The following is a 27,075-nucleotide window of genomic DNA, read 5'->3' on the forward strand; positions in this document are numbered from 1 at the left end:
TACATCTCCTGACTTGTCTCAAAATATCTCCCAACTCGATACCTTCATTCTTCACAAGATCTGTGTTGCATCCACACTCATTTCATGCTCCCATTCCATTACAGGACTTTTGTGGGGATGCACCCACTTTGTGGAATTCCTTCCCTCACATAATAAGACTTTCCTCTACTCTTCAAACCTTCAAGCGTTCTCTGAAAACCCACTTCTTCAGGCAAGCTTATAAAATTCCTCAACAACTCTTTTAACCTTATTAGGGTACCCTATTTTCACCCTTTACACAGTTCATTGATTGAGCAACTTTCCTTTCTCTTTTATTTGTTTGATAGGAATGTTCTGGTGTCAGTAGCTGATGGTGAGTGCTGGTGCTTTACTGCCATTTGAAGGCTCTTGGAGTACCTCTTGGTAAGTTGGCTCTCAATTTAAAAACACATATATGTATGACCCTAAAATTGAGACTCTCATTGACTAGTTAGGACCACTCTATTAACAGAAACCCCGAGACATAGCGGTGACTTATCATGCATTTGCAAATGTGTGTAACTAAGGATTCTGCATTTTTATGTACAAGTAGAAATAGCAGCTTTGTTACTGGTTAATAGAGGTGTGCTGGGGGATTCCTCTTTCAAGCACCTGCTGTGAACCTATAAATTGATTGAGCGACTTTCCTTTGTTTTGACAGTTCACACAAGACAACAGCTCTCTGACCCCCTGTCCAACTTTGTTGTGTGACTGGATCATATAGCCCACTAAGCACTTTTTATCTTTGCAATCTGGCTGGTCCAATATGCAATATGTAGCACTTAACCTCATGCATCAAACTTCCATTGTTCCATAGACTAAGCTTGCGAGCAGGGCTCTCTTACCTCTCTGTCCATTTGTATTGCCCAGTATTGTTTTATTACTGTGTTTGTTCACAATTCTGAAGCACTATGGAATTTGCTGGCGCTATATAAATGTTGTTGATGATAATAATGTGGTGTCCTAATGTTCCTCTGCAATCTTAACATGCGGTAGGTGTCCTTTAGAGGCCCCTGACAAACATTATGTTGCATACCACTGCATCAGTTTATCAGGTAGACAGGGGCGCTGTATGGAAATGATAACGTGCTTCCTATTTACAATTCCACCTTTTAGCAAAGGCGTGGGGGAGATTCAATTAGAAAGTGAGGTGTCTCCTGGAATGTCCGCAAAACACAATCTCAGCTCATTTTTCCTTGCACCCAATAAAGGTGCGTGGGAAAATGAGCAGAGATTTCTACCATAATTGCCGGCAATCTGTGCATCGCGATGTCGGCGCACCAAATAGCCAGCAACTGAATCTCCCCCTAAAACAGGTGTTATAGTAAGTGTGGCATTATAAAGGAATAGACATGTAATAGAAATAATATATTTGAATGCATTATTGTGCTTAGAAAATACTTAGGGGCATATTCAATTAAGACCGAACATCGCGGCTATGTAAATTTTTTTTGTTAATACGGCACCGGAACATCGCGGATTTCCCTTCTCAACCCTATGGGGTGCAAACGTAAATCCGTGATGTTGCAGTAAAGTGGAGTGCCTGTGGATCAGTTCCAGAGGCACTTTGCGCTTAATGCCCCTTAGTGACAACACTAAAGTGCCATATTAAAGAGACTATATAAAAGGCACTAGTTTTTTTTCGGCGGCAACTAAGCAGTCTACAGTGACTGCATGCTGCGCAATCAACTATTTCAATTACCAGATAGGTAAGTATGAATAAAAATAATTACCATTATGAGGAGAAGGGAACAATTAATAGGTGAACTTCTTTAGAAGTAAATCATAATTATATGATGGGAAATATGATTTATTTTTTAAACAAATTTTGTGTGGGCTTCCCTTTTCACAACTTGTTATGTTCTGTCATTTTACTGCTGGTTGCCAACCATTATTAGTTTTTGAACTGTATACTCTTGCTTGCAATCCCTCCCACCTATTCATCTAAATGCTGCAAGCGCTTTGGTCAAACATGTCTGTTAAATGCTGGTCCTATTTTTCGTTTGTGTATATACTTTAACATTATATTTAATGTTAGGGGTACTTAAAAGGTTTAGCAATCCCCACCAAGTATATATTTTCCATGGTCATTTAGCTGAAGTAAAATGAGTCTGGAGTCTGATCCAAGAAACATCGGTAAAATTGAGAGGAACTGATAGTGTATAAAGTCAAGAGCCTACCCTGTACTATTTTTTTTTTTATCTCATATACACATAATTCTGTCAAAAATAAAGCTGAGCAGCCCAACTTTCCTTTATTCCAGCAAGACGTCTGTGAACCTAAAGAAATACCCGAAGGGACACCCCAGCGCCGCACAGTGAAATATTATTTGTATGAGGTCTCTGCCCACTCTGAATCGCCGAGCGAGGCACTGTTGTTTCTCGCAGCGCCAGAGAGCTGGCTGTGGCAGTCAGTGTGACAGGAGAGAAGGGGTTTGGCTGGCTGGGGGTTCGGGTGTCCTGTGCTCGCACTCGGGGAAGGGCCTGTTTTGGGAACCTCCTGTTTTGAGGGGCTCTGTGAGGGGAGGTGACTGTGGGGCCTCATTTGCCCCTTTTGCTTGTGCTGTACTTCGCGCACTCCCCCATTTTCAGCCACTGCCGCAGGACAGAGGGGGCGGAAGGGTTGTTGTGTGTCGCTGCGAGGGCTGGAGGAGGACAGGATGGCTCGGCCCAGGCCCCGGGACTACAAGGCTGGAGAACTGGCGTTTGCCAAAATGAAGGGCTACCCGCACTGGCCTGCCAGGGTGAGTGCATGGGGCATATGATGGGGTCTATGGCTGGCGAGTAGCAACCCCACCTCCCCACGACACGAAGCTGAGAGCACCCACAAAAGGGCGGGAAAACGACCCCCGCTATTAGTGTGTGTATGAGCCCAAAGTGCAGGGGGTGGGGCACATACAGGTGAGTGATAGAGGCCTGTGAGCATCACTCACTACATGGCAGCCTCACACAGCATCCTCCATAGGCAGCTGATGTACCAGTGCTACACCAGGCATGTCCACAGACTGAACACCTACACTGGATCTGGTTTATAACACGCACATTTATCTATTAATTATTATTATTGTTTTCTACAAGAGAAGGGCTGTACTGAGATAGTCGTTAAGAACTTAAGTAGTGTAGATTTTAAGTTTTTCATGATTACATTGTTCTACAAGAGACTAGAGTTCTACAACCTGTGAGCCTCCAGTTGATGTGGAACAACAATCCCACCATGTTGTGGCAGGCTGGCAAGGGTACTGTGAGGGTATGTTTACTAAACTGCGGGTTTGAAAAAGTGGAGATGTTGCCTACGGCAACCAATCAGATTCTAGTTATCATTTATTTAGTACATTGTACAAAATGATAGCTAGAATCTGATTGGTTGCTATAGGCAACATCTCCTCTTTTTAAAATCTGCAGTTTAATAAATATATCCTCGAGATTTAACTAAAGTTGGTGAGCCACAGATCATGCTGAGTCTTCTAGTTTCACAAATGCTGCAGGTGACCGAAACCTGCTCTGCCAAAAAAACATGATAGAGGAACAGACTTAGCTTACTAGGTTGCAGGGCATTCTGGAACTTTTAGTTCAGCTGGAGAGCTATAGGTTGCCTAAGTCTACTTCCGCAAGAAAGATTTTAGATAAGAGGCTTCTATTAAATATCATTCAGCAGCCAGTTATATTTTTATTTAAGTTGTATTTTAAAGTTTGTTAACTATACTATCATATTGATACATATTTTGTTTGGTTGCTAGCAAACTATATATATATCATAAAATTTAGTTCTCTTGTAGATAAATATGGCACACATACATAAAAGATTCACAGATCTTACATTTAAATGTAAAGAATCAAGGCAAATCTTGCGTACATATTTTTTCGCATACATGTTCCCTTAGGTAGAAAATTGACAGTAATCATATTTTATACATCAGAGTATCCATAAATTGATGGTTAATATATGCTTTGGTTCACTGGTTGAACTACGAATCAAAGCAGTAATTGTAGGTTTCTCACAAAAGCTTCTTTATATTTGCATTTTTATATTGTAATTAGTAATTACATGTACGTTACTGCTGCACAGACAATGTCAAGCCTTAAATGTATATGATTTATTTAGGTCTCAAGGGCTTTAAGACTGATCTAGCTTTTACCTTACCAATAAATAAGACATTTTAACTGGGATAATATGAAACAGTGTTTACATACCTTTAGTACAGAAGCTTCAAAATACAAATCAGTTATTCAGGTATACTTTGAGAACTTGACATATATCTGCTGGTAATGAAGTTTTCAGCCACTATCACCTGAAAAGCGCATTTTATATAGGTTGAATGGTTTCTTATTGGCTCATTCCCACCATTGCTTTCTAAATTTTTACCGGCACTTTTAAAAAAAAAAGTTAGAATATGGCACAATGTGTTTCCCATGCGTTAACGCTTGCTATCGGTAGAATAGTTTGTATTGGTAAGAGCATGCAGAAAATGCATCACTAAAATACAACTGAAGTGCCCATTAGTATTCATGCATTTTTATTTTTTTTACCACTTTCCAGATTCATCTGTGTGATCAAGCCCTGATAAGTGTGATATTATCTTCCTAATCATGTATGTTATGGAAATATCATAAATTCTAATGAATCTGGATAATTCTGACATTATGCACCTTGATCGTCAAATTCTGACTTGGTGTTAGTTGTAGGGATATATTTGCACCAGGGTAAGTGACGTAGAGACATATTTAGGAGCATATTCAATTAGCCACATTACTTGCAAAAGTAACGCAACCTTAAAAGTATTACGGTAATTCTAACCCGGATTTTAGCTTGCAGCTCCCTGAGCTGCGAGTTGAAAGCCGGCGTTAAAGGTACCGTAATAACGGTAATTATGCGCACTATTACAGTAATAACGGTAATAGTGCGCAAGCCACATTACTTTTAACAGTAACGCGGCCAATTGAATATGCCCCTTAGGGTTATAGTTGGAAATTGATTAATGATGTCGGGATAATATATGACTGACAACATAGGTCTGTATTTACTAAATAACTTGAAATCTGTAGTATGATTTATAGGAATAATATGTTTTCCACAGGGTTTGGCTTACCATCATAAATGGCATGTTTGCTCATTAATCTCAGAGTACAAAATGTGTTTACTCAAAGTATTACTGTTTGCAGTTGCTCTAAGCAGATGCTTTCTGTCACCTGCTCATATAATATACACTTACATTTATGGGCCCCATTAACAAATGGTTATCATGTATTTCTAAACAGGATATGTTTTTATACTTCATAATTTGTAAAACAAGGGCTTTTTTGTATAATAAAGATATGATTTTCTTATAAATCATAATTTTCTTATAAGAACATGTATTAGTACAATCACCTTATAGTAAAATATGGTATATGAAATAAGTGATTTTTTTTTTTTTTGTTCAAAAATCATGAACCTTGCAGAGAATAAGCATCATCCCTCTAGAGCAAAATACCTAAATTTCATCTTGTAAGATTCCTTTCTTCAGGCTCAATATGATCAGACTCCCCGAACAGACATTGAATACACGTTATATGTTCTATTGTTTATGTATTTTCATCCAATTTACTACGTTGTCAGACTTTGGTTTCTATGTACATATAGCCCTCTGCTAATATTGTACTATTTTGCATTATCTAGTATATGTAGCATAGAAACACAATACTGGTAAAGCTAACTATATATAGCACTGTCTAATCAAACACAACAATGCCCTCTGTTTGTGGATTCCTTACTAGTATTTGAAGTAAACAACCAACCTAAGAAGGAAATATATTTTAAGAAAACATAGCTTCAAATCCATGGCGTGAGTGGTGATTGCTTCTCTGTGAAGGCAGTCTGTGATAATGGAGATTCAGCAAAATCATTCTCTACACATGCATTTACTAGGAACACCACACCTCCATGGCTTCTGCTGTGTTTTTTTTTCATTCACTAGCTCTGCTTTAGCTACAGTTGTAAGAAGGAAAAATGATCTCCATGTTTGCTCTCCCTTTCCAGAGCTGTATCTTGTTGAGGAAACAGTATTTTGACTTCCCTCCAGACTCATTTTAACTGAAATCACATGTCTAGATTCTTTTATATTAGTATTGGCAAAGACCAGGCTTCAAAGCTTTCATATGTTTTCACTTTGAATCTACAGATGTTAGAGTGAAATCTATATTTTTGATTATGGAGGCATGTTTGAGTAATAGACTGTAAGGTTGTTTATCACATTTTTGAATGCAGGTATAGAAAGCAAGAATAGTGTGTTCCTTTATTTGTTTATACAATATGTGACTTTGATTATCCATTGATGATCCAAGCCACTGTTAATATTCATAATTAGTTGTACTTGGAAATGCTTTGTTATTTAAACGTTTAATAAAATTATATGTGTTTTGTGTGTATGTATGTATGTATGTGTGTGTGTGTATTTATATATATATATATATATATATATATATATATATATATATATATATATATACTGCATTGTATTTGATTGAGTATATTATTTATTTCAGTTCTATTATGTTACTGTGTTTGTATTATGTATGATATGTTTTTACTGTTCCCATGGTTGTATATGCACATTCACAGACATGGTGAATAATTGTTATTACCAGATTATATATGTTATCCACACAAGCATTCTGTTTTTGCTGTTTGTGGGATATTTTGCTGGATCTGCTGCTGATTTTGTGGATGCAATAACAGACCACTTAAATGTTGGTGTATGTAAAATATGTTTCGTAAAATTAGTACTGTACTTGAAATCAAGAGCGTTTATGTTATTTTGTTTTATTTTAACACCTGAATATTTTGCTGACAACTTCTTATAGTTGAAAGTATTGCCATTGCCACTGATCTTTATGAAAAGGAGGAATAGAGTAAATCACTGTCAGTGTTCAATTATGTTTATTTTTCAAACTGCCCACTCTAGTGGGGTTCCCATACTTGGGTGCTGTCTTTCCTTATCTTTGGTTTACATCCCTTACTTCTGTGGTGCAGGTAGACATTTACAAGAACTCACCAGCAGGGGTCCCCACTGAACATAAGTATCAGGGCCCTGCTGAGTTAAACAAAGGTTGAGGATCTCAGAGTAGGCTCCCCCATTGAAGTACTAGAGTAGGAGAGGTGGTAAAAAAAAATTAACATGAAGAGCCACTTGGAATAGTTCATTTACATGGGCAGCCATTGTCAATGATCGGATTTGGCAGCTCTCTGGCAACATAAAATACAGCTCATAAACAGTACAGTGGATCAGTGCAGTTCTTTTGGAATCAAGTATCTAGGGATAACATAGATATAAGATGGATCAGCTAATTCTCAGTGCTCTGCCAGAACTGAGAAACTGTATCCTGTTACGGCATGTGTTACACAGTGCACACATTTACATCTCATCAACTGTAAAGTGGGGTTATGCACATTTTGTAGCGGGGAAAAGAACAATACAACTAAAAGACATCTTAGGGTCAGAAAAAATACAATGAGAACAATGCTCCACAAGGGAGCAAATTGACTAGCTCGCAGTCTACATTACACACATACTTCAAGGGAGCAAAATCAGGTGAAGGTCTCCCACACATGGGGGTGGGGGCTTATTTACTCAACAAGTGTAATTGTGCTGTAACCCATAGTAACCAGTCATTTTTTTGTAAAGCACTGCATAATGTGTTGGTGCTGTGTAATGGTTAATATTGATAATATATAATATTCCTTCTACAAGAACACCAAATGCCTAGCAGAATGTGTAGGTCTGCACACGTATATCTCATGAGCTCTTCTGGCTGTGGAAAAGCCTCTCCATCTGCCCAGCCCACCTTGATCCTGTTCACCCCCTTTCTTCCTCAGTAGATATGACCAGTGCTAATGGAACTAACAGTACTGAAAATGTAACCTGTACAATACACATCACACTCATCGTAATAGTTTTTGGCTTTAGCGGTCTTTGTATCTGTGAAAGGTAAAGGTGAACCAGAAAACAAAAACTGCATGCTTAAAAAGGGTTTTAAAAGCCTGAAAACCTAACACAAAATGACTCTCAGCTGCACCTACACCTGACACAACAATGTATAACTTCATATGCAGGGTCAATATGACATCATGCTGAGTGTAATGATAGTATAAAAAATATTTTTATAGCACTTTAAGTAGTGTCTATAATAATATTAATAATTCTGCTTGTAGAGCTTAGTGTTAGTTTCATTATTTGGTTCCACTTCTTCATAACCCATTTATCTGCTCCGAGAGCTCTTTTGTCAATCTAATAGAGGTATGTCAATCCTCTCAGAATACAAGAGTTTTGGGGCAAGACCTAATGGCAAACGTTAAGTGACATCAATGGGTGTGGGGTATCACGTTTACGTTCCAATATGTCAAAGAGGTGCCAGAAAGCTAAGTTTACTTACAGCCTGCAAAGAGGGATGATAAAATAAAATTGTGTCAGACAAATAAATGTTAGGCACAGGGAAAGTTTGAGATTCATGTCTATTAAAAGAATAAATTGAAGACAAGAGATGTGTAAGGAATTGAAATGGTAAGTGTGCATACATTTTCAGACTGGACGTTGTGTAGGAGCACATGGGTAACATTTTATTGCTATCATAAATTAGGTTAATAATAAAATGGGCACTGTTAGGTGTTATTAAGAACTCAGGTTAGGACTGCTACTTAATCATTATATCATACAGTACATAGATTTATTTCTGCTGTTATTGTAACTGAAATAAGACATAAGAAAATGAAAGCTAAGGTATTTGCATTAGAGCCAGCAAACAAGGACATCTGCATTAAATATGTTTGACTCTTACATAAGGGTAAATTCAGAGGAAATCTTTGGTTAAAATAAAATCCAAACATGTTTTAATGTTCCACAGATTGATGAACTACCAGAAGGAGCTGTGAAACCACCAGCAAACAAATTTCCTATCTTCTTTTTTGGCACCCATGAAACGTAAGTCTTTGTTTTTCCAACTAGTTAATTTGTAAAACATATAGGGCTGATGTAGATTGGGAGGTACACCAGTTTGCAGATTGTATCTTGCGTGAAATCGCTATGTGCATTCACAGAAAGAGGGGGCACACATATGATCCTATGCAGACTTGTGTGACTGGCACTTACGACTGCATGTGCCCAGAGAGGTAGGACAGAGGAGGAAAGGGTCAGTCTAATGTAGGCCAAGTACAATAAAGGCGTGTTTACGCAAATGTAGCTCATCAGACCTGCACAAACATGCATATATGCCTGTTAGGAGGCATATGTTTACATCTGCTATAATGCAGGTGCAAAAAAGCACTGATGATGACGTGCCATAAACCAGGAGCATATGTTGCTGATGTAGAGGTGGACTCATCTTGAGATGCGTACAGCTCTGCATAATTGCGGAATACGTTTTGCAGCCCCATAGTGCACCTATAATAGTATGAGGTAAGCTAAGTGAATCATTATTGCCACATTTATCTGAAATGTGCACCAAACGTATATAGAAAAAGACGAATGCAAAAATACTTATGTGTGTATGTTGAGTTGGATGTATCTCAAGATGAGTCCAACTCAAAACAGTAGTATTTGAGCCAGGCATACATCAGGCTTACAAGTGCGTATACACATGTCCAATGATAGTGTAGAAATGTGGCTTTACAGTATTAGTAGTACATACCAAAGTTACATTATTAGTACACAATACAATAGTGTCATTATTATTATATTATTACCTTTTATTTATAAAGCACTGCAGATCTATCGTCCCCCTGGAGCACACCAACAATTTATTGAGGATTTCTCTGCATGGCTCCCTCACTTCTTATCTTCAGACATCCCCACCATCATCATGGGTGACTTCAACATCCCCATTGATAACCCACCTTCCAAAGCTGCTTCCAAACTACTCTCTCTAACATCCTCACTTGACCTCTCCCAGTGGATTGAATCATCTACTCATAAGGATGGCCACTGCCTTGATCTTGTTTTCTCTAGACTATGCTCAGTTTCTAATTTTATTAATACACCCTTCCCCCTCTCGGATCATCACCTTATCAGCTACACTCTCACCCCCACTGCTCTAACCTCTCTACTGTCTGACTCAACCAAGCCTCCTCATACTCGTAGAAATCTTAATTCTATTAATCTTCAACAATTTTCCACCTCTCTCCAACACCTTCTCTCCCCTATCTCTACATTCTCATCCCCTGAGATGGCAGTACCTCATTTTCACCTAACCTTAGCAACGGCCCTTGATCAAGTGGCTCCAGCGACACTTCATACTACACGTCGACTTCGATGTCAACCGTGGCACACCAAAGCAACACGAAATCTTCAAAAACTGTCCCGTAAAGCAGAACGTCACTGGCGTAAATCTCGAAGCTCTAATGACTTCTTCACATATACTTCTGTCTACCACTCCTATCGAAATGCTCTGGACACTGCAAAACAAACATACTTTCAATCTCTTATCTATGCTCAGGCTTCTAACCCCAAACGCCTTTTCAATACATTTAATCATCTTCTCAATCCTCCCACCCCGAACCCTCCATCTACTATCAGTGCTCAGGATCTTGCTTCCTACTTCAAGGACAAGATTGACAAGATCAGACTAGAAATGGTATCCTCTTCCTCAACAAGCCATCAGCTCATTTCCTTCCCACTACCCTCTGACACCCTTTCTTCATTTGACCCCACAAATGAAGAGGAAATTTCTACGCTCTTCTTATCTTCCTACTCTACCTCCTGTCCTCTTGATCCTATTCCCTCGCAAATTGGTAGATCCCTGTCTTCTGTGCTCATTTCACCTCTAACTCAAATCTGTAATCTCTCGCTCTCTACTGGCATCTTTCCATCACTATACAAGCATGCAGTGATTACTCCTATTCTAAAAAAACAAAACTCCGACCCAAACTCTCTCTCAAATTACCGTCCCATCTCTCAGCTCCCTTGCCCCTCCAAGCTTCTAGAGAGACTTGCCTACACTCGCCTCACACGCTTTCTTTCCGCAAACAACCTGTTGGATCCTCTTCAGTCTGGCTTTCGTTCTCAACACTCCACAGAGACTGCGCTGACCAAGGTTGTTAATGATCTGATCACTGCTAAGACTGAACGCCATTACTCTCTCCTAATTCTCCTTGATCTCTCGGCTGCATTTGACACCGTTGACCACTCTCTTCTCATACAAACACTGCAATCCCTAGGTCTTCAAGACACAGTTCTATCCTGGTTCTCATCTTACCTCTCTAATCGCTCTTTCACTGTTAATTTCTCTGGAGCCACCTCTGCTCCGCTTCCCCTATCAGTTGGAGTACCACAAGGCTCGGTGCTAGGTCCTCTGCTGTTCTCTATCTATACCGCTTCTCTTGGAAATCTAATAAGTTCCTTTGGCTTTCAGTATCATCTCTATGCGGCTGATACCCAAATCTATCTATCCTCTCCTGATATCTCGACATCTGTGTTGTCCCGTGTAACTGACTGTCTTTCTGCCATTTCATCTTGGATGGCCTCTCGTCAACTCAAACTTAATCTTTCTAAAACAGAGTTAATAATATTCCCACCCGCCAACAAGAGCATACCTGACATTTCTATCTCTGTTGATAACATGACCATAAATCCCACCCCACAAGCTCGCTGCCTAGGTGTAATCCTTGATTCACGCCTATCCTTTGTTCCCCACATTGACTCTATATCTAAATCATGTTACATACATCTAAAGAACATTTCCAGAATCCGCACATATCTCACACAAGACACTGCTAAAACCTTAATTCATGCACTAATCATCTCCCGCATTGACTATTGCAATTCCCTCCTTACTGGTCTTCCCAAAAACAGACTCAAACCCCTAAAATCTATTTTACATGCTTCGGCAAGACTGATTTTCCTTGCAAATAGCTATTCCTCTGTTGAATCACTCTGTATGTCTCTACACTGGCTGCCTGTCTTCTACCGAATCCAATATAAAATACTTTTACTAACCTACAAGGCCATCAACAAAGCTGCACCAACATACATCTCCTCTCTTGTCTCAAAATATCTCCCAACTCGGCAACTCCGTTCTGCAAAAGATCTGCGTCTCTCATCCACCCTCATTACATCCTCCCATTCCCGGTTACAGGACTTTTTTCGGGCTGCACCCACTCTATGGAACTCTCTCCCTCGCACAATAAGACTCTCCTCTGTTCTACAAACTTTCAAGCGTTCTCTGAAAACCTACCTATTCAGACAAGCTTATAATATTCCTCAACCACCATCTTAACCTCACTACCTTTAGCCTGTTACACAATTTCACACAAGACAACTACCCCCGGAATAACATTGTTGTGTGACAGGATCATTTAGCTTATGAGTCACCCTACCTTTGCAGTCTGGCTGGGCCAAGATGCAAAATGTATACTTAACCTCATGTGTCAATCTCCCATTGTCCCATAGATTGTAAGCTTGCGAGCAGGGCCTTCTCACCTCTTTGTCTGTTTTACCCAGTTTGTTTATTAGTTTATTACGTTTGTCCCCAATTGTAAAGCGCTACGGAATATGTTGGCGCTATATAAATAAATGATGATGATGATGATGATGATGATTCTCCCCAGAACATTTTGCCAGTCAGGTGGCATTAAGAAGTAGCCAGGTGGGGGCATTTTTAATAATTTGCAATAATAAGGAAAAATGTTGGGTTATTGCCCACACCTGCCAGGACTGGTCAGACTGGTGGTGGTCAGTGGTCTAACACACCCAGCTGGCTGTAGGGCTCATATAGCACCTGTTTTAATAGGAGAAACAATGGTTTATTCTATAATAATAATAATAGGACACTGTTGGGCTCCAAGAACCAAGTGCCAAGTAAAGCTAGCGAGATGAAACAACAGAAAATAGGTGCTGGGGAAAACACTGCACTTACATAGTACACAGCGCTGTACACTGAGGGGATCATGACATAAACAATTTACATACGATAACACAGAAGGTAATGAAGTGTCATATACATAATTGAGTAGTGTCTTGTCTGTTATTAATAAGTATGACAGTCGCATTTTCCATCCAAAATGTAATTAAATACAAACACCTCCACAGCCATTGTTTTCCCCTTTATTCTATTAGGTGGAGTGGTCAATATGCAACAGCCTATCAGAAGCAGTTAGTACTGCTGGTGTCATCATTCTATATCAGTATACCAAGCCTCTGGTATCTGCAAGTGGTGTATCTGGGGTTGCATGTTATGTCTGATTATGTCAGCCTTAAGTGAACCCGCCATCACTGTGCTCAGCTTACACTTACCTGATCTTGTTCTGCCCCTCAAGCTGTAAGGGGACACAAGTCTAAGATACTCATAAATCTACATTCGGATGTATTTTGGTGCGCAGCTGGCCCTAACACGTACAATAGAAGAACAAGTATTCATTGTTTGACCTGGGAGGTGCCCGAGATAGAATTTTGTTTATATTGCTAAACCCAAGCCGTCACTACATCAGGTGAGGCTAGTATAGGGCCTCTCACACTGAATGAAATATTCTGGGAATAGGGATGTGAAATATTTTTAAAATGGAAATAGCAAATGCATTTTTAAATTTCCAGTAAAATGCAATCACTACGAATTGTACATTTTGTTTGTGTTGTAAATCCAAAGACAAAACAAAATGATATGACATCATTTAGAAAAATAAATAAACCAAGAAAAAATTGCTTTTATCTTAAATATTTAATATTGGGTGTAGTTCAGTGTGATAAGATAAAAATCAGTGCTTCACTTGCTTGGGGTGCTGCATTTGTTAAATCTGTCTGTGCCCCCAAAACCTTAAAGCATCTAAGACTGCGCTTCTATCACTTGTCTTATTCAAACAGGCAGCTGTGTTGTATATTCCCTAGCAGTTCATAACAACACTGAGCAGTTAATGGCTTCAGGAACCCTGGTGGATCTGCTCACCACAGTAAATAAAACACAGAATGTTCAAATGGGATAGATTACTTTGGGATATTGATCAGGTGATGAGATATTCGGTGAGAAAGAGAGAGCAGGGTGCTGGAAAGTAATGACAGGGGGCCATGTGCCTCTGATTCACCCAGAATCCATCACTGGGTGGGTCCTTAACTTCTGTAGACCTCATACCAGCAGGGAAAGGCACTTTACATATGGGAGGTTAGGCTTTCTGTTGTAGAGCTCCAATCGAGCCCTGGTGACTGAGGATGTGGAGAGGTGAGTCTGGGGCCTCAGGATTCTGTGGTGCTATGATGTAGGCAAGGTGACCAGGCCAGTCTTGTGGGAGGCCAAAGCAAGTGCACAAAAGGTAGGCTGGTCAGGAGCTTACTTCCTTGTTAGGCCGTTGGAGCTTGGCAGGAGTGGTGGTGGATCTCTGGTTCATCGGAACTGGAAGCTCTCTGGCCTTTTCTCCTAACTTATTCTTACTTTAGAAGTGAATTCCACTTTCAAACCACTTTCATAGTTTTAATAGTTAATGTTCCACTGCCCCTTACCTGAATTGTTGGGTTCCCTCCCCTTAAACTCTCTTTTAGTGTGTTGGTGGTATTACTGTTGAAACTACTGACCCTAGAGCTTTGCAGTGCCATTGTCTGTGGACTGAAGGGACAGAAGGATATGGCAGGAAACAAGCCCAACATTGTGCCCTACTCATCAAATTATTTATGCTTGGGGGGTAGGAAATACATTTTTAAAACAGCTAGAAAAGCACAATTTCTCACCCAAAACTGTATAAAATTACTTTTGGTAGTAGTAATATGTTATTAATGGTTTAATTGATACATGTACAAACTGATAACTGAACTGAGAAACCCCTCTGGTCTTGAAGTAGGTACATTCTGGTTACAATTTTAATGTTCATACGTTAAAGTGTCTGCTGCCATTAAGTTTTGAAAATTATTCAATGGAGAAAATAATTCTAACAATGCATTATATTCTGTATTTTAACCTCCAGTTCCTTTACTTTTGTAAGACCTTTACTTCTTGCCTCACTGCAGTGCGTTTTTGGGACCAAAAGATCTTTTCCCTTACAAGGAATTTAAAGACAAGTTTGGAAAGTCAAACAAGCGGAAAGGATTCAATGAAGGATTGTGGGAAATTGAAAACAACCCTGGAGTCAAATTTACTGGCTATCAGGTAATCAGTGTTTCTTAATCAATGATGACATACAGTAGCGATAACTAAAAAACTGATCTAGAGCTAAAGTAAAGTTTTACAGACAACTAAACCTAAAATGTAAGTTTCTTGCTTAGTTGAGTGCAATCTTATTTTCATGGCTAAAATTGTGACCTTCAATGGGATGATTCACAGAATAGGAAAATGGCTTCATCCATGATCACAACTTCATTTCCAAAATTTATTCTGATAAGCTTGTGAACCATTTACATATATATCACTAAATGTTATTAGTAGCTCAAGTTTACAATCCAACTTGTTCTCCAATCTTGATTGAACTTGTACTCTTATGTATGTACTGAGTGTAAGCAGAAGTCCTTTCTATTGTTAATATTATCTGTTCTGAATAGCTTCTTGCCAATTCTTTCAGAACATCCTGTTGAGCAGAACATTAATGTGCAGAACAATTGTCTTCTCTAGTGGCATTTACTCACCGAAGGGTGCATACTGTTCTGTGCCATTGTACTTGCGCTGAAAAAGCAAATAGTGTCCCAATTAAAGAGTGAATATGGCCACCTCTAAAGTGGTGGTAAAGCCAATGGCTTTTGCATAGTGAACAAGTTCTGTTATGACTCACAAATGAAGGGACACCAATTACTTTGTATGTATCCACCCCTTATCGATCACCTTTTAATATCTGATTAAAAGCAGTTGCATAACATCACAACATAGAAAAGGGTTTTTGCTCTCAAAAGCATTGCACTTGTGGTTGTAAATGACGATCATATTATTTAAAACTAATCCAGCAATGTCAAGGACACTTAATTTTACCTTATTTTACCTTATCCTTAGCTAGTGAGCAGTAACAGTATCACATTTGTAGCAGTTAATGTAAGAATTGTGATAAATTAGGTAAGGCTTTACATTTTTTAAAGTAGCACTAAACCATTACAAATCCAATTTGAAAAGATTGAAACAGATCCAATGTGAAAAGCATTAGTACAATTAAACATCGTTCAAATTTATATGATCAATGCTATTATGTAAATAAGTTTTTTTTTTTTTTAATAATGACATACTGAAGAAGGTACAGTGAACAACCCCCCTACCACCTTAATGAGTCTTGTCTGTAAACTTGTTCTAGAGGGGTCTAACAAATGTACATAAGAGTCGTATATATTTTACCATCCTCATAGTAGGAGGAAGGAAATTCTGTCAGTGAACATACTTTTTGGTGACTTAGTAAACACAGGTACATCTACTGGTAAAATAGAATAGCTGTATGCCTGCTGTTTGCACAAGGACTGAATTGAAATTGAATCTCATGCAACAGAAGTAGGGTCATTGAAAAACTAGCTTTGCCAGAGAAGGGAAACGTTTACTTGGCTCCCTTAGTAGGAATTATTGTGTAAGACCGCATTCGACAAGATAGTAAAGGTGAAGAGATGTCTGGCCATGTTGTCATACATGTAGTTATACAAACACTGAAAAGCAACACTATGTATGATCAAATAGTGGGTAAACAAGCCAACATGAAGTGATTGAACTATTCATAAAAAGTGGGCTAAATCATTTGATGTATATTCATAATGAAATAATAAGAGAGACCGATATGTAATGGATAATTATTTATTTTTTCACAGATGCATCTGAAGGTGAGCACCATGAACTAAATTATACAATACAAGACACTTCAGTGGACACATGGCCATTTACTGTGGAGGAAGCTTATGGTAGAACTCTTTGCATGTAATCTGTTAAGTGGGTGCAGGTGGGATACACTAAAGAGTGTTAAAAATAAGAAAATGTTTTCATAAATGTCACACACTTTGTTTTTAACCTCCAACTGCAACATCACATGTTGTCTTTTCTAATTTAGCTGAAAAGTTCTGGCCAAAAACCATTCATGCTATGTCGGTGGATTGCAGACCCAAGACTTACAGAAGCAGGCTAGGATCTGCTACAGAAATATCTGATTTTCATACTTAATGCATTGTGGGCCTGATTCATCAAAGAACATAAAGTGCGCGCAATTTGCTTTTTCTTTTAACTAATAGAAAATGCAAGCAGGTACATCCGTAATCAAGAAGAGGATCTCAAGAAACGTTTCTAGTTGTATACGGGTATAAGTACACTCTGCCTATACATCACTTGCCGTATGCAGAGAGACACAACACACTGCAGGGTACATACAATACCTATGCAGGTCTGGAGTAAGGGAATAGAGGATACTGTGACTCGGCACTTACACCTGCCCTGTAGCTGGAGCAAGTGATATGGCTGAAAATCACGTACTTGAGAGGTGCCCAGAGCTTCAGTCGGACGGATGTGCGTGCGTTCAGCCTTGGCACACCCCCTTACTGTTCATTGACTACGTGCATACGCCCCTTCTCTCCCCCGTTCCAACCCTGAAATCATAGGCTGTCGGAAGTGTCATTTGCGTTCGAAGATGAGTTGCGTACACTTGGGTTCACTTGCGTATAGTCCGTTTTTGGGCATGCACAGAGCAATTTACGCGAAATGTGGCACTTATCGGCATATACGTTCCTTAATGAATCAGTCACTATGTTTCTAAGACAGTGATACAGATAGAATAAAAATCCTTGATATCTGAAATTTAGCATAGTAGTTTATTTATATATTTAGTATATTACTTTCCTGCTCCAGTAACGAAAATCCTCTTGGCAGAGGAACTTGTGATTAGTAGGAGCTCAGTGTTTTCAATAGCAGCTTTAATATGAAAGGCAGAACATGATGCTGTTTGTTTCACAGGTTGTAGCATGCTAGTGAAAAATAATACATTGATTTGTAGTGGTGTCTCAATCAGTATTATAGTATTCAGATACAGAAAGGAGATAACATGGACAATTTATTAATACATACTGGTATTGATTGCAAAAGTATCAAAACAAGTCACTACTGGTATCAGTCACTGTGGTTATAGAAATAAGTATTTTGCTATATAATACTGTCAATGTATTTGCAATGTACATAAAATATTTGTGCCTACATTTCACATTCCCTAGTAGCTGAGAAAGCGGTAAATGAAAGTAACAAGGAAATTAATTTTCCCCAGCCACACATGTTCAATGCTTTCCTAATTACACTACCCGCAATAGAGCGTCCTTTCAGCCATTGGCAGTTTCCGACTTTCAATAGAGTTATATATTTGTAGATCTTTTTATTTTTATGATTTATTCAAGGCAATTCAACAACAGAGCTCCTCAGAAACAGAAGGAGAAGGAGGCAATGCTGCAGACGGCAGCAGCGAAGAAGAGGGGGATCAGGTGGAAGAGGACGGGAAAGGCAAAAGGAAGAATGAAAAAGCAGGTTCTAAGAGGAAGAAGTCCTACGCTTCAAAGGTGATTTGAAATAAAGTGGGATGGGATGGATAGCAACATTGTCAGGAGGAAAGATGATGAGCTCGGATTTGGAGATGTTGAGTTTCAGGAAGCACTGTGACATCCAGGTAGTTACAGCAGAGAGACAGCTAGATACCTGGGTTAGGACTGCGGGAGAGAGGTCAGGGGAGGAAAGATAGATTTGTGTGTCAACAGCATAGAGGTGGTATTGGAGGCCAAATGATTGAATGAGTTCACTAAGAGAGGTGGTGTAGAGAGAGAAGAGCAGAGGGCCAAGGACAGAGCCTTGTGGGACTACAATAGAAAGGGGAAAAGGAGGGGAGGAAAAGCCAAAAGCAGACACACTAAAAGAGTGGGCAGAGAGGTATGAGGCAAACTAGGAGAGAGCTGTTTTGCAAAGACATAGGGAGTGAAGGGTGGTGAGAAGAAGAGAATGATCAACGGTGTCAAAAGCAGCGGAGATGTCGAGGAGCACAAGAAGGGAGAAGTGACCATCAGACTTGGCTAACAATAAGTCATTTGTTACTTTAGTGAAGGCAGATTCAGTTGAGTGAAGGGAACGGAAGCCAGACTGGAGGGGGTAAAAAGAGAGTGGGAAGAGAGAAAGTGAGTCAGACGATTGAAGACAAGTCGTTCGAGAATTTTAGAAGCAAAGATAAGCAGAGATATGAGGCAATAGTTGGAGAGAGAGGATGGGTCAAGGGAAGGTTTCTTGAGGAGATGAGAGCATTCTTGAAGGCTGAGGAGAAGATACCAGTGAGGAGAGAGAGGTTAAAGAGGTGAGCAAGGTGACAACAGGCATTGGAAGAGAGGGAGCGGAGGAACTTTGGACAGGATTCAGAGGACAGGTTGTAGAAGAAGAAGAGGAGGAGAGAAGAGCGAGCATCTCAGGCACAGTAACAGGTGGGTAGGACTTAAGGGTGACCAAGTGAGTGGACAGGTGGGGGGAGGCAAGTCTGACGAGAACAGATATCATTGTGTATAGAGTCAATTTTGTCTTTGAAGTAGGTGGCAAAGTCAAGAGCAGTGATGGACGAGTGGGGAGGATACAGTAGAGAATTAATGGTAGCAAAGAGGCATCAGGGTTTATTGGACAGGGAGGAGATGAGGAATGTGAAATAGGTTTGTTTGGTAAGAGAGAGAGCAGTATAGTAGGAGGAAAGGATGAATTTACAGTGGATGAAGTCAGCAATGAAGCGGGATTTCCTTCATTGGCATTCAGAGGAGCAGGAGGACTTTTGGAGGAGACGAGTAAGTGGGGAGTGCCAGGGTTTGGGTTTAGATTGGCAGGGACGAAGGGAGTGGCAGGGGCTGCAGTATCAATGGCAGCAGAGAGTGTGGTGTTGTAAAGAGAGACAGCAGCGTTGGGACATGATAGGGAAGAAATGGGAGCAAGTAAGGGTTCAAGAGAGAACGCAAAGATGATGGGGTCATTGCTGTTAATTGAGTAACAATATTTAAAATATTGTTTTCTAAATGCTGTAATATCAGAAAAAAATTAAAATGGCAAATATAAGAAATCTTGAAAAATGCCTATATATTTCCCTGAAGGCTAGAAAAGAACAATGCAGCTTTTCTGTTGTGTAACGCATTTGCAGGGGGCACAACCATAAGCAAAAAGTAGGTTTTATTATGTGCTTGCGGACAAATAAACACATATGTGCAGAATATGCATCCTTTCAGCTACGTAAATAAATCATTGGTGTTAATCAGACTGAAGCAAGGCTTGTCACTCAGTGGTACATTACCCCTGGGATACATCAGACAGATTCAAGGGGTACTTCCACCAGTTATATTAAACTCAAATTTAAAGACATGAAGAGTTACTTGACAAATATTTCTACACATTATACACAATATTTACACACATTCACAGGTACTTGGCATACGCTTACAGAGTTTAGGGGCACATGGGATAAAGTGATACACAATAGAGGGGCACTTGGTAAACATTTATCATTATACACAAAAAAATGCAAAACCCTGAACTAAAAAGAACAAATGCTTGTTGTATACTTCCTATTACAAACCACAGGAACTGCAAATCTCCAATTCACGTAATCTATTTTAAGATGCATACACATCACAGTTTCTGGAAACACCCCCGGAAGACCAATCTGCGCTTGATTTTACAGGTCTGTGGATGCAGATGCATATGGTGGAAACCATAACGCATGTTACATCAATATCCAAACTGCTATTGTTCTCTTTTATTAATTAAAATGTCCCCATCTTTATTGTATAATACCGCTCTATTCAGCCTTGTTTATGTCTTAATTATGAATGAGGGAAAACAGGACAGTTAAAAAACACACAAGTGACACATTTAATTATTACATCGTTCAGAATGCTCTTTCCTACTGAAGTGCAACTTGTGCAAAATTATATATATATATATATATATATATATATATGCACCCCTCTGCCCCCCTCTGCCCCCATACATGCACAAGATCCAGGGAGTAGCCCTGTAAGTAAGCCGTCTATATCATTTCAATAATTACACTCCGCAGAATGACCTCTTATTTCTCCTCTTCAGTGCATGTAGGCACACTCGTTCACCTAATCTGCCCTTAGCAAAGGAAGCCCCCAATTTGCATAGCTCCTCCCATCAACTGGTGTAGACTTTTGCACTATGTTGCTCTGCAAAATCCTGTAAAGCCATTCCAATACATCAAAAGTAGGCATGTGACTTCACAAAACACCATTTGAACCGTGGTTTTATACTGTGGTGGTTTGTAAATACCCATAGAGCGCTTCTTTCTGCTCTTCCGTTACATCTGTACCACATGAGTCAAATTTTCTTTTAGGGCACATTCATATTTGTGCAGTTTTGACCTGTTTAGCATTAGGTACATTGCATTCCTTTCTGTGGCAACATTGACAGTTTAGTGTTTTGCTATTATTCCAAAGCAGCATTTTTCTTTGTCCCCCTTTCCATTTATTTATTTGAATCCATGAACAGCAATCCATTAATTGCACATAAAAATGCTTATGTGTGTTGCATGTGTTGGTGAATAAGTGTGAGTGAACCCATGTAGCCTAGTTGGCTGGACAATGGCTATATGGCTTCTGTTGGAACACTGGACCTTATCTATCACCTCCAACAAAGTGAGCTTTATGTTCATTTAATTTAGAGGAAGATTTTTAAGAAGTAAGCAAAAATATTACTATAATTTCATTTTCCACTGTTGGTGTACTTGTGAATACATAAGATGTATTACTGTTGAGTATAAAAGAGAAAGTTGGGTAAATTTTTAAACTGAAAAAAATGTTTTTTGCTGCCCATGTCTTTTTATAGGAGGTATTTATGCAATTGGTCACTATCAGTGCTCTTTCTAGGGCCAAAAGCTGCCTTCAAATGACATAGATTATTATTGTATATAATTACGCGATATTACACAGTTGCCAATTACCGTCTAAATTCCCTAATACACACAAGGTTCTATTTTGCCAGAAGCCAAATAACCTAGAAGTATGTTTTGGACTGTGAGATGAAATTGGATGACCCAGAGAAATCCCACACAAACATGGGAAAAATATGGAAACTCAACAAATAGGGCCCATGTCTGAATTAAACTCATGGCCAGACAGCAAAATAATCATTCTACACATTATGATCTTATGGAGATGAAAATACTAAGAGAGAAATGTACCCATCAATGTCTGTACTAAACCTAGATATGGTGATGTGGCTGCTTGTCTTCTTATTTATTCCTGAACCTGCTGGAATATATCTGCAGTGAGCACCCATTGGACTGTAATGGTTGTACTAAAATATAACTGAACATATCACTTAATCCTTTCATATATGCAACATTAAGATAAAGTCTTACCTGACTTTTACTGCAGCTCTGTTAAAGTAATAAAATAAATGTAATATATCTAATTTCTTTCCATCACAAATACTTGAAACCACATACTATAGTTCTTTTATAATGGTTTAAAGCAGGTTCATGAAGGACAAAATTTCAAATTCAAACCATAACATGTCAGTTGTGCCTGCTGTGACATAAGCAGAATCTTGTCTGATGGTAGATGGAGAAACTGCCTTGTAACATTTGGCAAAGACATGGGGCAAATAGTATGCTGGATAGATGTAACTGTGTGTAAAACACTGAGCGCTATGTTACTTCTTGTGAGCATCCCACAGTCACCTTTCAAACTTCTCATTGTTGAAAGCAGCAACTGAAAATGACTATAAATGGAGTATACAAGCCCTTTTAATGACCATTAGTGGGTTTATCTGCTGATTAAATTATGTAAGTAAAATGTAAGCAGTGAAATGCACAATAAAATCATTTAGTATTGTAGCCTTAAAACACTGTTACTTCACAATTTTGTTTTAGAATAAATAAGTTACTTTGTATAGGCTGACTGTATGTGTGCTGTGTATTAAGTGTATTAATACACTGTATAAATTCTTCTTTTGTAACCATTCCAGAAACCATCTAAGCTTTCTCGGAAATCTTCGGCAGACGAAGGAGAAAAAGACAGTAAAGATGAAGAAAACAAGAGTGGATCAGAGGCTGGTGATGTGGACAACGACACAAGAAATGCTTCAGAAGTGCAGAAAATCAGTGCGGGGGTATGACTGCATAAGTGTTTCTGTACAGTATGACTGCATGTTACGTTACAGCATTACAGCACAGGGATATGGCTGCATGTGTTACAGTACAGCACTGAGTAATCCTGGGGCTTTCACAAATTCTGTTATCTGATTTTACTAGTAATGTGATGTTTAAATGAGATGGGTTTATCTAACTTTAGTGAATAAACAGTATTGCCTTTATTTCACTGCCATCATTCTAGAAATAACGGGCTCATTTAGAGTTGGACGTACATCTGTTTATTTTTGGGCAAGATATGCATTTTCTTACTGCACATACACACCAGAAATGCGTACAGATATGTCCACATATACACTTACAACTCCTTACAAGATAAAGGGGTGGGCATGAGTAGACCTTGTGTAGTAAGAGTGTGAGACTCCACTAGACGTGGACGCATCTGCAGATATGTTTGTTAGGAGGTGTATGGTCTATCATATGGAGTTGCAGCTGTCTATTTGCATTGCTTAATTGAGATTTCCCTTTGGACTAGCAGGAAAGAGGATTGCCAGTAGGTTTTGTAAAAGGAAAACAACATATGTTTGGTTTTAATTTAATTTCTTTTATATTTCTGTTTGGATTTAACTTCAATTTATATAACAAAATGTGACTCCTGTTTAATAATAACACTGTCAAGACACTATTCTCTCTTGTGTATGACACGCCATTACATTATTATATTATGTACAAATAGGGGATTGTGGCGTTAGCATTTACTACTCACACTGGCAAGCCACATCTCTACGCTATTGTGGTGCATAAGCATAGACGTTTGCAAACCCTGAAATATGGCTACTAAACATATACACATGAATCCTTTTTTATTGAGCCCCATTGTAGTTCAGTGTCATTCTTATTTACCTCTCCAAAATGTGATAGTAACTTGCTGCCTTATACAGTATGTTTACTTAAATAGACTATCATATTCAACTAATAAATGTATCCTCATTTGATTGTAGCTTTATTTACGTTTTTTGCGTGTTCCATAGTTCAACCACAAGGGTGTTATTTATTTAGAAAAACATAGGAGACTGCATTTTCATAATCTTTCAAAAGATTATTACATATAAGTCTGGGGGTAACACTATAGTAGAGATTTGTATGTTTTTAGTTATTTTCAGTTGTGTCACACAAATACTTTAGTAAGATGTTTATTATGCTTACAGTAAAATCTATTTGTCACTTTGTACATTGGAGGGAAAAGCATGAGATCCAGCAGCTGTTACTACTAGGACAGACACTAAAGAGTTAACTAATAGACTAATCAAGTAATTATACCCCTATCATGACTTCTACAGTCGGCCAATTTAGTACCAAATCATGGGACAGGAAAAGAGGACACCATAGAGCCAAAAAGAAGTAAAGCATCAGCCGCCTGTAGCATATGTACTATACTAGTATTGGACAGTAACTATATAAATTCATATTTCTCATACATAACATTGTTGGGCATAAGCTAATATGGTAAAATAAAACAACCTAAAAACAACAATATTTGTGGTACAAGAAAACTATGCAACATGCTAAAAAAAAAGGGAACTGTAAACAATCTGTTGTTCACAGGAATATTTCTGATTATCCCGTAAAAAAGAAAATGCAATCTGATAAGATTGAACAGGACTTAAGGACAATTTTTTTTTAAAAAAAGTGAAATGTGTCCATATAAATTATATACAATGTAATATTCTAATAATAATCCACTACCAAGATGTGACATAATTTAATGACAGAATTTAGTATTACAACTAACTTGCTTGTAAAAATATTATTTAAATTATTTTTTCATGTATAAAAAACATAAAACACACATCATCACTAATGGTTATAAAGTGCTAAATACTCCAGCAGTAAGTGGTAGCAGGGTGTGTTCTTGCACTTGTGTTATAATGTCATTCAGTGTAAGCAGAAAGCAAGGTATTTCAGCAAGCAGTGTAACAGCAGCTGATCCTGTGACCTAACATAAGGAACTGAATAGATAGAGCTCCAAGACCCAAACGCAGATTAACATTTATCCAATTTGGTGGTCTTGTAGATGATTTTCTGTGCAGTTGGTAATTTGGGAGTTCCGTCATTACCAAGTATATAGCGCTCAAAAATGTTCTTTCAACTCACTGTCACGCTGTAGGCCTATGAGGCTGAAGATAATAAGACACTAACCGGTATTGGTGCCACTGGTCAAACAGGCACGGAGTCTAACGTACCCCTGGTGTTCACCAGGGACCCCCGCAAGGAGGTTTGGACTTCGCAGCAGAGAGCACGCAGGTCGCGGTCCTATTAGCCAGTTACCGGTGTAGCGTAGAGGGGTCAGACGGTTCCGGGTCACAGCAATCAGGAATATCAGGTACAAAAGGGTAATCCAAAGGAATAGTCGCCAAGCCGAAGTCACAGTACAGAATGGGTCACACGGAAGAGTAGAATGGTCGCCAAGCCGGGGTCACAACAGGTAATCAGGAATCAGAATACTCAGGAGTATGGAGAAATAAGGAAGCCAGGAACACTGGTGGTGAACCTGTTACTCTGGCACCCTAATGGCGCCAGAGGCAGGTTTAAATAGAATCCAAACAGAGGTGATTGGTGGAGAGCGGAGGCGGAAACTGAAGCAGCGTCCCGTTGCCTAGCAACGGGACTGAGGCCAGGGCGCATGCGCCTGCAATCCGGAAGTCCGCGGCAGCCGACGGGGGGATCAGACGTCTGTTCCCCGTCTGACAGGGAATCAGCGGGGACGGCATCTGACAGTACCCCCTCCCCTCCTCCCTCTCAGAGAAGGATTGCCTTTCCTCAGAAATTTTGCAAGGAGACGAGGAGCATGAAGGTCGGCTTCCGAGACCCACGATCTCTCCTCTGGACCGTAACCCCTCCAGTGTACTAGATACTGAGGTTTGCGCTGGAAGAAACGTCTCTTCAGAATTCTCTCGATCTCAAATTCATCTCCTAAAGATGTTTTAATAGGTGGAGGAGGAGCAGGTTCTCTGAAGAATTCGTTGAGAATCAGCGGTTTCAGCAATGAAATATGAAATGTGTTATGGATCTTAAGAGACGGGGGTAATGTAAGTTTGAAGGAAACAGGATTGATGACTTGTGCTATGGAAAAGGGACCAATAAACTTAGGAGCCAACTTCATGGATGGAACTTGAAGTCGAAGGTTGCGCGTAGACAACCAAACACTGTCTCCTACCCTTAGTACTGGAGCAACTCTTCTATGAAGATCAGCCGCTTTCTTCTGTCTCTGTACAGAAGTAGACAGTGCTTCTTTGGTTTGAGAGAAGTCATGGATGAGAGTATCAGCCGCTGGTACTAGAGAAGAAGGAGCTTCGGATAAGAGAGGAGGAGTGGGGTGTCTGCCGTAGATAATGAAAAATGGATAACGCCCAGAGGAGGAATGTAGAAGATTGTTGTGGGCAAATTCGGCCTAATACAGAAGATCATTCCATGTCGTTTGATGATCAGAAGCAAAACACCGTAGGAAACACTCCAAGTCTTGATTCACTCGTTCTGTCTGTCCGTTAGTTTGGGGGTGATATCCGGAAGAAAATTTGAGACTGACTCCAATCTTATTACAGAAAGCTCTCCAGAACTTAGAGACAAATTGTACTCCTCTGTCAGAGATGATCTCTTGAGGGCATCCATGAAGACGGAAGATGTTCTTTAGAAACAAATCTGCGAGTTTAGGGGCTGAAGGGAGACCTTTACAAGGAGTGAAGTGTGACATTTTTGAAAAGCGGTCTACCACGACCCAGATGGTATTGTAGCCATTGCTCAAAGGGAGATCGGTGATGAAGTCCATCGTAATGCTGGTCCAGGGAGAATCCGGAATAGGCAGAGGAAGGAGAAGACCAGGAGGGCTTTGTCTTGGCACCTTGTGGCGTGCACAAACCGAACATACAGATACAAATTTTTGAACATCTGAAGCCAGTTTAGGCCACCAATAATATCTGGAGAGAAATTCTTTGGTTCTCTTGTAACCGGCATGGCCGGCAAATTTGGACTCGTGAGCCCAACATAGTAATTTAGAGC

General features: G+C 39.4%; 1 protein-coding gene across 2 annotated transcripts in view; it reads left to right on the forward strand.

The window, feature by feature from the left end:
- The first annotated feature begins 2,400 nt into the window (after window positions 1-2,400).
- Window positions 2,401-27,075, forward strand: part of HDGFL3 (HDGF like 3) — a 38,748-nt gene continuing 14,073 nt past the window's right edge. The window contains exons 1-6 of one of the 2 annotated variants that reach the window (XM_075207914.1): window positions 2,401-2,761; window positions 8,895-8,971; window positions 14,972-15,110; window positions 16,733-16,744; window positions 18,293-18,451; window positions 22,896-23,039. In XM_075207914.1, coding sequence (XP_075064015.1) covers window positions 2,678-2,761; window positions 8,895-8,971; window positions 14,972-15,110; window positions 16,733-16,744; window positions 18,293-18,451; window positions 22,896-23,039 — 615 coding nt within the window. In that variant the 5' untranslated portion in view covers window positions 2,401-2,677. The remainder of the gene's footprint in view (window positions 2,762-8,894; window positions 8,972-14,971; window positions 15,111-16,732; window positions 16,745-18,292; window positions 18,452-22,895; window positions 23,040-27,075) is intronic. The other variant, XM_075207913.1, reaches the window with a different exon arrangement.

This window comes from Mixophyes fleayi, chromosome 4, assembly GCF_038048845.1.
Source record: "Mixophyes fleayi isolate aMixFle1 chromosome 4, aMixFle1.hap1, whole genome shotgun sequence".
Classification (NCBI taxonomy): Eukaryota; Metazoa; Chordata; class Amphibia; order Anura; family Limnodynastidae; genus Mixophyes; species Mixophyes fleayi.